General features: G+C 43.5%; 1 protein-coding gene across 1 annotated transcript; it reads right to left on the bottom strand.

Annotated features, from left to right (window-relative positions):
* Positions 1–12,629: 12,629 nt before the first annotated feature.
* On the bottom strand, positions 12,630–15,417 carry LOC147104506 (phospholipase A2-like; the record flags this gene model as incomplete). Its single annotated transcript, XM_085962146.1, has 3 exons — positions 12,630–12,848; positions 14,321–14,448; positions 15,146–15,417. Coding segments are annotated over 3 exons (522 nt in total), but the record flags the coding sequence as incomplete, so codon positions are not given.

Genomic DNA, 15,417 nt, shown 5'->3' with positions numbered 1-15,417 from the left:
CGTCCTCCTCTTCTTCATCAGAATTATCAGAATTAGATTCCCCCATGATAGGGTTCACCTGAGACCGCTTGAATTGCCTGGTTGCAGCTACAGCAGCAGATCGAGATCTGGGCAGCTGATAGAGGTCTGCATTTCTCTTTGCCAAATCCAGTGAACAAGCTAGGTCAAAAGCTTTTTGTAGCTCAAGTGTTTTACTTTCTAGTAGACGCTGGCGTATAAATGGAGAGGCAATCCCGCAGATGAAAGCATCACGAATCATTTCTTGGCGGTACAGCTCAGCTGAGGCTGCCTGAAAGTTACAATCTACGCTGAGCCTGCGAAGTTCTTGCAGGAATTCGTCAATTGATTCCCCTGGCCCTTGTCGGGCTGTGGCCAGTAGATGTCTAGCATAGACCTCATTTGGGGTCTTCGCATACAGTTTCTTAAGTGCCCGAATCACCTCTTCGTAACTATCCCAGTCATCAACATATTCGAACACTTTTGGGGTCACATAATTGACAAGTATCTTCAATTTAGCAGGAGCATCCGCTTTACATTCTTCCAGAAAATTCTCAAAAGTACGATACCAATGCTTCCATACCCTGCCAGCTGCTGGTGTATTCGGGTCCAAATCCAGACGAATAGGTCTAAGGATTTTCTCCATGATGGGTGGTTCCCTGGATCCTTAACTTCCGAGTTTGTCTGAAGGTCTAGTATTTGTCAGTGTAAATACTAAGTTACTTAAATTGATGTAAGAAAAAGGAGACTTACCATCAAGTAACTTTAAAGTAAGCTTTAAGTAACTTATAAACACACTATATACACAAGAGAGGTCTTTACCATGCCTCTGGTAGAAGCCTCTTACAATACTGAACAGACCAGTATTTATACCAGTCCAACAGGAAGTGACATATGACAGGAAGTGAGGTATGTACACAGTTCATAGTTCATAGTTCATAGTTCACAGGAAGTGATGACATAACTTCCCGGATGTTATCATTTTTATCACACACACCAATGGCTCAGAGACAATAAATACTCCAATGGCCCAGATACAATCAACAATCCAATGGCTCAGATACAATAAACACTCCAATGGCCCAGATACATTAAATAATCCAATGTCTCAGATACAATAAACACTCCAATGGCCCAGATATATTAAATAATCCAATGTCTCAGATACAATAAACACTCCAATGGCTCAGATAAAATAAACACTCCAATGCCCAGATACAATAAACACTCCAATGGCTCAGATACTATAAACACACCAATGGCCCAGATACAAAAAACAATCCAATGGCTCAGATACAATAAACACTCCAAAGGCTCAGATACAATAAACCATCCAATAGCTCAGATACAATAGACACTCCAATGGCTCAGATACAATAAACACTCCAATGGCTCAGATACTATAAACACACCAGTGGCCCAGATACAATAAACAATCCAATAGCTCAGATACAATAAACACTCCAATGGCCCAGATACAATAAACAATTAAATGGCCCAGATACAATACACACTCCAATGGCCCAGATAAAATTAACACATCAATGGCTCAGTTACAATAAACACACCATTGGCTCAGATACAATAAACACTCCAATGGCCCAGATACAATTAACACATCAGTGGCTCAGTTACAATAAACACACCAATGGCCCAGACACAATAAACACACCAATGGCACAGATACAATAAACACACCAATGGCTCAGATACAGTAAACACTCCAATGGCCCAGATGCAATAAACACATCAATGGTTCAGATACAATAAACACGCCAATGGCCCAGATACAATAAACACACCAATGGCTCAGATACAATAAACACACCAATGGCTCAGATACAATAAACACATCAAAGGCTCGGATACAATAAACACACCAATGGCCCAGATACAATAAAAACACCAATGGCCCAGATACAATAAACACACCAATGGCTCGGATAAAATAAACACACCAATGTCTCAGATACAATAAACACACCAATGACCCAGATACAATAAACACACCAATGGCTCAGATACAATAAACACACCAATGACCCAGATACAATAAACACACCAATGGCTCAGATACAATAAACACACCAATGACCCAGATACAATAAACACACCAATGGCTCAGATACAATAAACACACCAATGACCCAGATACAATAAACACACCAATGGCTCAGATACAATAAACACACCAATGACCCAGATACAATAAACACACCAATGGCTCAGATACAATAAACACACCAATGGCTCAGATACAAGAAACACATCAATGGCCCAGATACAACAAACACATCAATGGCCCAGATACAATAAACACACCAATGGCCCAGATACAATAAACACACCAATGGCCCAGATACAATAAACACACCAATGGCCCAGATACAATAAACACACCAATGGCTCAGATACAATAAACACACCAATTGCTCAGATACAATAAGCACACCAATGACCCAGATACATTAAACACACCAATGGCTCAGATACAATAAATATACCAATGGCTCAGATACAATAAACACACCAATGGCTCAGATACAATAAACAGTCCAATGTCGCAGATACAATAAACACATCAATGGCTCAGATACAAGAAACACATCAATGGCCCAGATGCAACAAACACATCAATGGCCCAGATACAATAAACACACAAATGGCCCAGATACAATAAACACACCAATGGCTCAGATACAATAAACACACCAATGGCTCAGATACAATAAGCACACCAATGACCCAGATACAATAAACACACCAATGGCTCAGATACAATAAACACACCAATGACCCAGATACAATAAACACACCAATGGCTCAGATACATTAAACACACCAATGGCTCAGATACAATAAATATACCAATGGATCAGATATAATAAACACACCAATGGCTCAGATATAATAAACACACCAATGGCCCAGATACAATAAACACACAAATGGCTCAGATAAAATAAACACTCCAATGGCCAGGATACAATAAACACACCAATGGCTCAGATACAATAAACACACCAAGGGCTCAGATACAATAAACACTCCAATGGCTCAGATACAATAAACACTCCAATGGCTCAGATAAAATAAACACTCCAATGCCCAGATACAATAAACACTCCAATGGCTCAGATACTATAAACACACCAATGGCCCAGATACAATAAACAATCCAATGGCTCAGATAATATAAACACACCAGTGGCCCAGATACAATAAACAATCCAATAGCTCAGATACAATAAGCACTCCAATGGCCCAGATACAATAAACAATTAAATGGCCCAGATACAATACACACTCCAATGGCCCAGGTACAATTAACACATCAATGGCTCAGTTACAATAAACACACCAATGGCTCAGATGCAATAAACACTCCAATGGCCCAGATACAATTAACACATCAGTGGCTCAGTTACAATAAACACACCAATGGCCCAGACACAATAAACACACCAATGGCACAGATACAATAAACACACCAATGGCTCAGATACAGTAAACACTCCAATGGCCCAGATGCAATAAACACATCAATGGCTCAGATACAATAAACACGCCAATGGCCCAGATACAATAAACACACCAATGGCTCAGATACAATAAACACACCAATGGCTCAGATACAATAAACACATCAAAGGCTCGGATACAATAAACACACCAATGGCCCAGATACAACAAACTCATCAATGGCCCAGATACAATAAACACACCAATGGCCCCGATACAATAAACACACCAATGGCTCGGATAAAATAAACACACCAATGTCTCAGATACAATAAACACACCAATGACCCAGATACAATAAACACACCAATGGCTCAGATACAATAAACACACCAATGGCTCAGATACAACAAACACATCAATGGCCCAGATACAACAAACACATCAATGGCCCAGATACAATAAACACACCAATGGCCCAGATACAATAAACACACCAATGGCTCAGATACAATAAACACACCAATGGCTCAAATACAATAAGCACACCAATGACCCAGATACAATAAACACACCAATGGCTCAGATACAATAAACAGTCCAATGTCGCAGATACAATAAACACATCAATGGCCCAGATAAAATAAACACTCCAATGGCCCAGATTCAATAAACGCACCAATGGCTCAGATATAATAAACACACCAATGGCTCAGATATAATAAACACACCAATGGCCCAGATACAATAAACACACAAATGGCTCAGATAAAATAAACACTCCAATGGCCAGGATACAACAAACACACCAATGGCTCAGATACAATAAACACACCAAGGGCTCAGATACAATAAACACTCCAATGGCTCAGATACAATAAACAGTCCAATGGCCCAGATAAAATAAACACTCCAATGGCTCAGATACAATAAACACACCAATGGCCCAGATACAATAAACACTCCAATGGCTCAGATACAATAAACACACCAATGGCTCAGATACAATAAACAGTCCAATGGCCCAGATAAGATGAACACACCAATGGCCCAGATAAAATAAACAGTCCAATGGCCCAGATAGAATAAACACACCAATGGCCCAGATAGAATAAACAGTCCAATGGCCCAGATACAATAAACACTCCAATGGCCCAGATACAATAAACACTCCAATGGCCCAGATACAATAAACAGTCCAATGGCCCAGATAAAATAAACAGTCCAATGGCCCAGATAAAATAAACAGTCCAATGGCCCAGATAAAATAAACAGTCCAATGGCCCAGATAAAATAAACACTCCAATGGCCCAGATAAAATAAACAGTCCAATGGCCCAGATACAATAAACACTCCAATGGCACAGATACAATAAACACACCAATGGCTCAGATACAATAAACACTCCAATGGCCCAGATACAATAAACAATCCAATAGCTCAGATACAATAAACACTCCAATGGCCCAGATACAATAAACAATGCAATGGCTCAGATAAAATGAACACTCCAATGGCCCAGATACATTATACAATCCAATGGCTCAGATACAATAAACACTCCAATGGCCCAGATCCAATAAACACACCAATGGCATAGATCCAATAGACACTCCAATGGCTCAGATACAATAAACACTCCAATAGCCCAGATACAATAAACACACCAATGGCTCAGATACAATAAATACTCCAATGGCTCAGATACAATAAATACTCCAATGGCCCAGATCCAATAAACACTCCAATGGCTCAGATAAAATAAACACTCCAATGGCCCAGATACAATAAACACACCAATGGTTCACATACAATAAACACTCCAAAGGCCCAGATAAAATAAACAGTCCAATGGTCCAGATAAAATAAACACTCCAATGGCCCAGATAAAATAAACAGTCCAATGGCCCAGATACAATAAACACCCCAATGGCTCAGACACAATAAACACTCCAATGGCCCAGATACAATAAACACTCCAATGGCCCTGATAAAATAAACACACCAATGGCTCAGAGACAATAAACACTCCAATGGCCCAGATACAATAAACAATCCAATGGCTCAGATACAATAAACACTCCAATGGCCCAGATACATTAAATAATCCAATGTCTCAGATACAATAAACACTCCAATGGCCCAGATATATTAAATAATCCAATGTCTCAGATACAATAAACACTCCAATGGCTCAGATAAAATAAACACTCCAATGCCCAGATACAATAAACACACCAATGGCCCAGATACAATAAACAATCCAATGGCTCAGATACAATAAACACTCCAATGGCTCAGATACAATAAACAATCCAATAGCTCATATACAATAAACACTCCAATGGCTCAGATACAATAAACACTCCAATGGCTCAGATATTATAACCACACCAGTGGCCCAGATACAATAAACAATCCAATAGCTCAGATGCAATAAACACTCCAATAGCCCAGATACAATAAACACTTAAATGGCCCAGATACAATACACACTCCAATGGCCCAGATACAATTAACACATCAATGGCTCAGTTACAATAAACACACCAATGGCTCAGATACAATAAACACACCAATGGCCCAGATACAATTAACACATCAATGGCTCAGTTACAATAAACACACCAATGGCCCAGACACAATAAACACACCAATGGCTCAGATACAATAAACACTCCAATGGCCCAGATGCAATAAACACATCAATGGCTCAGATACAATAAACACACCAATGGCCCAGATACAATAAACACACCAATGGCTCAGATACAATAAACACACCAATGGCTCAGATACAATAAACACATCAAAGGCTCGGATACAATAAACACACCAATGGCCCAGATACAACAAACACATCAATGGCCCAGATACAATAAACACACCAATGGCCCCGATACAATAAACACACCAATGGCTCGGATAAAATAAACACACCAATGTCTCAGGTACAATAAACACACCAATGACCCAGATACAATAAACACACCAATGGCTCAGATAAAATAAACACACCAATGGCTCAGATACAACAAACACATCAATGGCCCAGATACAACAAACACATCAATGGCCCAGATACAATAAACACACCAATGGCCCAGATGCAATAAACACACCAATGGCTCAGATACAATAAACACACCAATGGCTCAGATACAATAAACACACCAATGACCCAGATACAATAAACACACCAATGGCTCAGATACAATAAACACACCAATGGCTCAGATACAATAAACACACCAATGGCCCAGATAAAATAAACACATCAATGGCTCGGATACAATGAACACACCAATGGCTCAGATACAATAAACAGTCCAATGTCGCAGATACAATAAACACATCAATGGCTCAGATACAATAAACACACCAATGGCCCAGATTCAATAAACACACCAATGGCTCAGATATAATAAACACACCAATGGCTCAGATACAATAAACACACCAATGGCCCAGATACAATAAACACACAAATGGCTCAGATAAAATAAACACACCAATGGCTCAGATACAATAAACACACCAAGGGCTCTGATACAATAAACACTCCAATGACTCAGATACAATAAACAATCCAATGGCCCAGATACAATAAACAGTCCAATGGCCCAGATAAAATAAACACTCCAATGGCTCAGATACAATAAACACACCAATGGCCCAGATAAAATAAACACACCAATGGCCCAGATACAATAAACAGTCCAATGGCCCAGATACAATAAACACTCCAATGGCCCAGATAAAATAAACACTCCAATGGCCCAGGTAAAATAAACACTCCAATGGCCCAGATACAATAAACAGTCCAATGGCCCAGATAAAATAAACAGTCCAATGGCCCAGATAGAATAAACACCCCAATGGCCCAGATACAATAAACAGTCCAATGGCCCAGATAAAATAGACAGTCCCATGGCCCAGCTAAAATAAACAGTCCAATGGCTCAGATACAATAAACACACCAATGGCTCAGATACAATAAACACTCCAATGGCTCAGATACAATAAACACTCCAATGGCTCAGATACAATAAACACTCCAATGGCCCAGATACAATAAACACTCCAATGGCTCAGATACAATCAACACTTCAATGGCTCAGATACAATAAACACACCAATGGCTCAGATACAATAAACACTCCAATGGCTCAGATGCAATAAACACACCAATGGCCGGGATACAATAAACACACCAATGGCTCAGATACAATAAACACTCCAATGGCTCAGATACAATAAACACTCCAATGGCCCAGATACAATAAACACTCCAATGGCTCAGATACAATAAACACTCCAATGGCTGAGATACAATAGACACTCCAATGGCTCAGATACAATAAACACATCAATGGCTCAGATACAATAAACACACCAATGGCTCAGATACAATAAACACTGCAATGGCTCAGATACAATAAACACTCCAATGGCCCAGATACAATAAACACTCCAATGGCCCAGATACAGTAAACAGTCCAATGGCTCAGATACAATAAACACACCAATGGCTCAGATACAATAAACACACCAACGGCTCAGACACAATAAACACACCAATGGCTCAGATACAATAAACACACCAATGGCTCAGATACAATAAACACACCAATGGCTCAGATACAATAAACACACCAAAGGCTCAGATACAATAAACACACCAAAGGCTCAGATACAATAAACACACCAAAGGCTCAGATACAATAAACACACCAATGGCTCAGATACAATAAACACACCAATGGCTCAGATACAATAAACACACCAATGGCTCAGATACAATAAACACACCAATGGCTCAGATACAATAAACACACCAATGGCTCAGATACAATAAACACACCAATGGCTCAGATACAATAAACACACCAATGGCTCAGATACAATAAACACACCAAAGGCTCAGATACAATAAACACTCCAATGGCTCAGATACAATAAACACTCCAATGGCTCAGATACAATAAACACATCAATGGCTCAGATACAATAAACACACCAAAGGCTCAGATACAATAAACACACCAATGGCTCAGATACAATAAACACACCAATGGCTCAGATACAATAAACACACCAATGGCTCAGATACAAAAGACACACCAATGGCTCAGATACAATAAACACTCCAATGGCTCATATACAATAAACACTCCAATGGCTCAGATACAATAAACACACCAATGGCTCAGATACAATAAACACTCCAATGGCTCAGATACAATAAACACTCCAATGGCCCAGATACAATAAACACATCAATGGCTCAGATACAATAAACACTCCAATGGCTCAGATACAATAAACACTCCAATGGCTCAGATACAATAAACACTCCAATGGCTCGGATACAGTAATTTATGATATTAAAAAATGCCAAACTAAAAACTGAATACAATAAACACTCGCCCGCATTACACTAAGAAGACCAAATAACCCCAAGATTTATTTGTCTCAGGTGCATGATTGAAATAGTTTCCAATTTACAAATGCAGATAGCATTTCCTCAAATTCTAAATAAGTTTAAAATAGGTTTTAACAACGAATTCCACTGTGGCATAGAAGTAATCTGAAACTGCCTTTCTTAATGTTTCCCTTAATCTACTTGCAAATACTAGTTTGTTATTGATGTCATAGGACTCCGATTAGCATGTAAGTATGACTCTCCCGCCCGAGTCCGCTGAGCGCCTCATTCGCCACCAAAACCAACGGCGTAAAAATCGGAGGTTGGTGGGAATGGAGTGGGAAATGAAGCTGCTCATGTTAACTGCTCGCCCATTCTGTTCCTGCCGAGTGGGCAGCGTTAAAGATCCCCCTTTGTCTCTCTTTCTGTCTCTCTATGCCTGCCTCTCTCTATATATATGTGTCTTTCTCTCTTCATGTCTCTGTCTCTGTCTCACAGGTGTCAGTAGTTATCATGGGAGCGAATTCCCGCAGGGATTCTCCAGATTGTCTATTTACACCATTTACCCGTGGAAATAATTGACGGCAAATGTTAGGGGCTCGGCTTTAAAGAGAAGAAAATACAGTTGCTGAATATATTGGATTCCCCATCAGGGAGCTTCCCCAAGATGTCAGAGCGTGTGAGGGTGTCCTCTACCATCCTGTGTGGGTTTCTGGTGCATGGCAGCGACACTCTGCGCCAACCACAGAGCGTATGGTCACCTCAATGGACGCTGCAGCTGGGGCCTGCTTGCCAGCGCTGTAGCATCTCATACTGGCGCCATGCAAAGCTCTGGGCTCCACCCTCTGCTCCGCCTTGGACCAGCTAAGGGACCGCATGAATAGAGGGTTCAGTCGGATCGCAGCTCTGCTGCATCTATGACATCTATTTGACCCCGATTTTAACGGGAGGGCGGAAACAGTGCTGTGAGCTCAGGAATGGGCGGTGTGCCTGGCAGCGAGAGCGAGGCGATGTCTGCCCTATTTTAACTGAACGGTCACTAGACTCACTTACACTAGCCACCCCGGCCCTCTCTGTATGTCCCAGTTTCCTTAAAAACATAGGACGGTACAGAACTGGAAATAACCTCCTACATTCACTGGGCTACGCCCAAGGTCACAGAGCGCATGCCTCCAATTTGATTTTTTTTCCAGTCTATGACCGAGAAATCCCTCGGAGTTGCTCCCAGTCCTCCGCCATAACTTTGTCATAATGCAACGGACACCTTGTTTGTGCACATAAGGGGGGTTTCTGCTGCCCCTCCCAGTGAAGTTATGGCTGTGGAGTGGGAATTCCCGGCCTATGCTTAAATCCTTTGATTGCTTTTTCTTTGTGGGATAATTGCAGTGTGACAGAAGAAGTGTGACACCAGATGGGTAAGGCATGCTCCCAGACTATTTTAAATCTATATATATAAAGCGGCTCTTCTGTCTGTCCCGATGTCTGTCTGTCTGTCTGTCTGTCCGCCTGGTCTCTATACGTTTGGAAGTTACAGAGCGTACCGACGCTCGCGTCGCCTCAAAAGAAAGCTTGCGATTCCGGACCGGTCATAGGCGTATTTACGTTTCGGCCGGACAAAAATCCCGCCCGCGGTATCCCAAAAACGTTTAGCGTTCTGCTCATTAGCATCTCATTAGCGACCGTGTGACGTCGAGGTCTTCCTACAGTTGAGTGTCGAGTGACTCGACGATTGACCAATCCTACGCTTCGGTGACCTGACCGGTCGACCAATCGGTGCGTGTGTGGGCGGGCCTTATCCTTCTGAACCGAGGTGAGTGGCCGCCATCTTGATTTTCCACGATTTTTTCCCCCACACTTTCTGTGTGTTAGGGAACTAAGGTAAATATTTCAATTATGTGTTCGGCAATTAATTAACAATTTATTTGAGTTTTATATTGTGTTTAGCAACCCCCCCCCTCCTCCTCACCCTCGCGCAGGGGGGACTCGGGGCCTGAAGCTGAAAAAATTTCTCTCTCTCTCTCTCTTTCTTCCCTCTCTCTCTCTCCTTCTCCTCTTCCCTCTCTCTCCCTCTCTCTCCTTCTCCTCTTCCCTCTCTGTCTCTCTCTACTTCCCCCTCTCAGGTGTCGCGGACGGAGCGCGGGCGCGCCGCCCGAAGTTTCCCGCTCGCTAACGGCCTTGCCGGCTCCCGCGGGCCGCTCGCACTGACCGCGCATGCGCCGCCCGCACTCACCGCGCATGCGCCGCCCGCCCGCAGCGGCCGTCCATCAGCCGCGCGATACGCGGGGGACCTCAGCAACGGCACCGGACCTCAGGCGCTAGGCAGGGGGAGGGGCCGGAGAGAGGGACAGAGGGGAGCGGGGGAGTGGGGGAGGGGAGGGGTGGGGGGGGAGAGGGAGGGAGGGGAGGGGGGAGAGGGAGACAGGGGAGAGAGGGGAGGGGAGGGAGGGAGGGGAGGGGAGGGAGAGAGAGAGGGGAGGGAGGGAGAGAGGGGAGGGGAGGGAGGGGAGGGGAGGGAGGGAGAGAGGGGAGGGGAGGGAGAGAGGGGAGGGGAGGGAGAGAGGGGAGGGAGGGATAGGACAGGGAGAGGACATGACAGGGAGAGGGGGGACACACAGGGGCAGGGAGACCAAACGCCCCAAAATTGCCCTCGCACCCCAAAATTGCCCTCGCAACGCGGGGCTCCCCAGCTAGTATATTATAGAAGATACACATGTACCATTTCAGTAATTACTGTTAACAGCATCATAGGGGATGCTATTGACAATGGCCATTGAGAGTAGTCAGCACAGGGTTTAGAAGCAATAAATCATGGCATCAATTCAACGAAATTCTGTGAAGAACTAACTAAATTTATGATGAAGGCCATTTGGTGGCTTTAATTCGCTTGGAATTGAACAAGACATTTGTTAAAGTTCCACATGTGAGACTTTTGGAATGAATGCCGTATTAGTTAGTAAGATTTAAAACTGGCTTGTCAATAGAAAGCACAAGTTGATGGCAAATTAATGTTTTGGAGAGGATTTGATGAAAATTGACAGGGATGATTCCAGATTTAGGTTTCTAAAGTTATCAAGAGAGACTCAGAAACCTGAACTTGCTTTCATTGAAAAGAAGATTGAAGGGAACGTGATCCAGGCCTTTAGTGTCAGCTGTGGCTCACACTCACCTCTGAGTCAGAAGATTGTGGGTTCAAGTCCCACTCCAGGGACTTGAACACATAAATCTAGGCTGACACTCCATTGCAGTGCTGAGGGAGTGCTGCACTGTCGGCGGTGCCATCTTTTGGATGAGATGTTAAACCGAGGCCCCGTCTGCCCTCTCAAGTGGATGTAAAAGATCCCAGGGCACTATTTCGAAGAAGAGGAGGGGAGTTATCCCCGGTGTCCTGGCCAATATTTATCCCTCAATCAACATAACAAAAACAGATTATCTGGTCATTATCACATTGCTGCTTGCGGGAGCTTGCTGTGCACAAATTGGCTGCTGTGTTTCCCACATTACAACAGTGACTACGCTTCAAAAGTGCTTAATTGGCTGTAAAGTGCTTTGAGACGTCCGGTGGCCGTGAAAGGCGCTATATAAATGCAAGTCTTTCAAGTCTTTCCTTAGATTGCCGAGAGGCACAGATAATGTTAAGTGTAAACACAATATTGGACTAAGACTTTGAGCACAGAACTAGGGGTCTCGGATTTAAATTAGATTACAGATTATATTAACATAGTGAACATGGAGATCAAAGATGTTTAGAGCTCTTGAAATAAACTGCACAGACACAATATGGAAGGAAAATATATTTCATACAAAATCAAGGTAACACGTAGATATGACAGCACATTCCATTCCTATTTACAGTAAAGAGTCTGGTCCAGGTTCCTATGCTGATCGTTGTATTTTGCTGTAGAGAAGCAGGTGGCTGCCTTACGGTCACATTCGCAGATATACATCTCACAGGGGTCATTTTTACCTGAAAGAAACAGGTGGGAAAATATCAACCATCCGAGGTGAAGGATGTTTCGGTCGGGAGCTGGGACACAGAGGAGAGTCCTCGTGCCCTGAATTCTCCATGCCACCCAATGACGGATGTTTGCCCACGGGAGGGACCACCTCCCTGGGGCACTCCCGTACACCAGCTGCCGGGTGGCAGAGACAGAGACCTGACAGAATAATAAGCCTCTGCTTTATTCCTTCTGCATGATCCAAGCGCCCCCACCTGCCCATCCTGTGAAGGATGGGCCTTAACCTGTTAATAAACAAGGCTACCCATAGGCATAGAGAAGATGTTTCCAATGTGGGGGAGGCCAAAACTAGGGGCCATAAATATAAGATAGTCACCAATAGATCCAATGGGGAATTCAGGAGAAACTTTTTAAACCCAGCCATTCGAGCTGCTGTCCCAGGGCTTTTCCGTTGAAGTTACGGCAAACAGCGGAAGAACCATCCCACCCGCGGAAGTTCACCCCCCTCAGTCTGTGTGGGGTCCTTCATGGCTGAGGCCCATCCTAGGTTCACTCAACATCCATCCGTGTGCAATTCCCAACAGAGATCTCTGGATAGCAAAGGGGAGCAGGAATGCCGGCTGGTTTCTGGGCCTAGGGGTGTTGAGGCTAATTGTGGCCCGGTGTTCCACTGGCAGCTCAGCTGATCTCAGCCTGGGCAGGGGTCGGAGCTACATAGTGTGGCTCAGTACCACACAGGGTTCTGCGTCTTTACGCACTAAGACTTTGCAGGAGCTGTACCATGCAGTACACATTCTAAAATGTTGTACAATTCAATAAAAAAAAGAATTAAAGAAGGTTATCTTTTTTTTTGAAAAGTAACAGATTTAATTCGTGTGACAAGACTAAATATAAATAACAGGGATGTCAAATTGGAATAAAAAATATCTGGCCTTTTAAAACACTTCATTTAAAAAATGAAGTCTCAGCCATGGCTCAGTGGGTGTCACCCTCGCCTCTGAGTCAGAAGGTCCAGGTTCAAGTTCCACTCCAGAAACTTGAGCACATAATGCTAGGACGACACTCCGGTGCAGTACTGAGGGAGTGCTGCCCTGTCGGAGGTCCTGTCTTTCGGATGAGACGTTAAACCAAGGCCTCATTGGCTCTCTCAGGTGGGTGAAAATGATCACATGGCTCTATTTCGAACAACAGCTGGGGAGTTCTCCCCGGTGTCCTGGCCAATATTAATCCCTCAGCTAACACCAATTATCTGGTCATTATCACATTGCTGTTTGTGCGACCTTGCTGTGCGCAAATTGCATTTCCTACCTTACAACAGTGGCTACATTTCAAAAAGTACTTTATTGGCTGTAAAGCGCTTTGGGACATCGTGAGTTGGTGACAGGCGCTATATAAATGCAAGTTCTTTCTTTCATTTGAATCCATTCCCTGCAGTTTGGAATTCACAAGACATTGAGGAGCTCCCCCGGCCTGTACTTACTGGTGCAGGTGACAGTGTTCTTGGAACAGGAGTAACTGTAGATCTTGGTGTAGGGATTGTCAAAGATTGGCCAGCACTCTTTCAACTTCATGGCTGCACTGTAACAGTTGTCGTGGATCTGACAGCACCTGTTAAATCATGGGTTACAAGTTAGACAGATGACACGTGTACCTCAGCTTACAGAACACCTTAAGTAGCAGATTCCCCCAACCACATCCCAAGAAGTGTAAGAATTGTCAACTCATTCGATTTGAGTTAACGCGATTTGTTGCGGGTTTCTGTATTTACATTGTGCCTGCCTATAAAGGGTAGGAGGGTCATTGCAGGATGTGCTTCCTCGGAACCAGGGTCTCCTGGAATTTGGGGAGGGGGGAGGTGAGGGGAGAATGGGAGAGGAATTTCCCGGAAGTTTCTCCCCTCAATTGACCTATGTTTATTTTCTCTCTGTTTTTGCCTCTCCATGCAGATTGCCTGATGGTGGGGAGGGTGTGTAGAAGTCACCTCACGCCAATGTACCACAGACTCAATTGACCAGCTGGTCTTTTCCTGTCCTTGGTTTTTTTTGTGTGTTCTTATTATGGTCATCGGCTGCTCTCTTATGACATGTCACACCAAAAATACATATTTCAAAATGCATGGGAAAATATATTGCGATATCGTAGGCTTGAAGAATGGACAGGGTCCTCAATGTAGATTTAATCATGGAGCTGATGTAGAGGAATAGATAATAATGCTCTATATCGAAGCTAGCGCTTGCTTCAAGTCCAGTTTTGCCTGTAACGAGTGGTAAGTTGTGGCTCTGAGCGTACTTTGCCATCGACCTACTTGTCTAGTTCATCCACCGGGGTCCCGGACCCCCCAAATCCACAGTAACAGCCGTAGTTACTGAAATCCATCAACGGTTTGCTGTCTGGAATGCTGCACCGAATCATCCCACGGAACTGCCAGAGAGCCCAGGACTGATCAGACTTGCTTTCAGCTCCCGCTACAACAGGGGAAAGAGGAGCACACAGAGGCAAATGAGTTACAACATGGAGCGATCGACAGCCAAAGCAAGGTGCACTGCTGAAAGAAACTCTCGTTACCTGCGAGCAAGA

The sequence above is a fragment of the Somniosus microcephalus genome, chromosome 19 (assembly GCF_052327205.1).
Source record: "Somniosus microcephalus isolate GS21.2 chromosome 19, FLI_Smic_1.0, whole genome shotgun sequence".
Lineage (NCBI taxonomy): Eukaryota > Metazoa > Chordata > Chondrichthyes > Squaliformes > Somniosidae > Somniosus > Somniosus microcephalus.
This window is presented reverse-complemented; position numbering and strand designations above follow the sequence as displayed.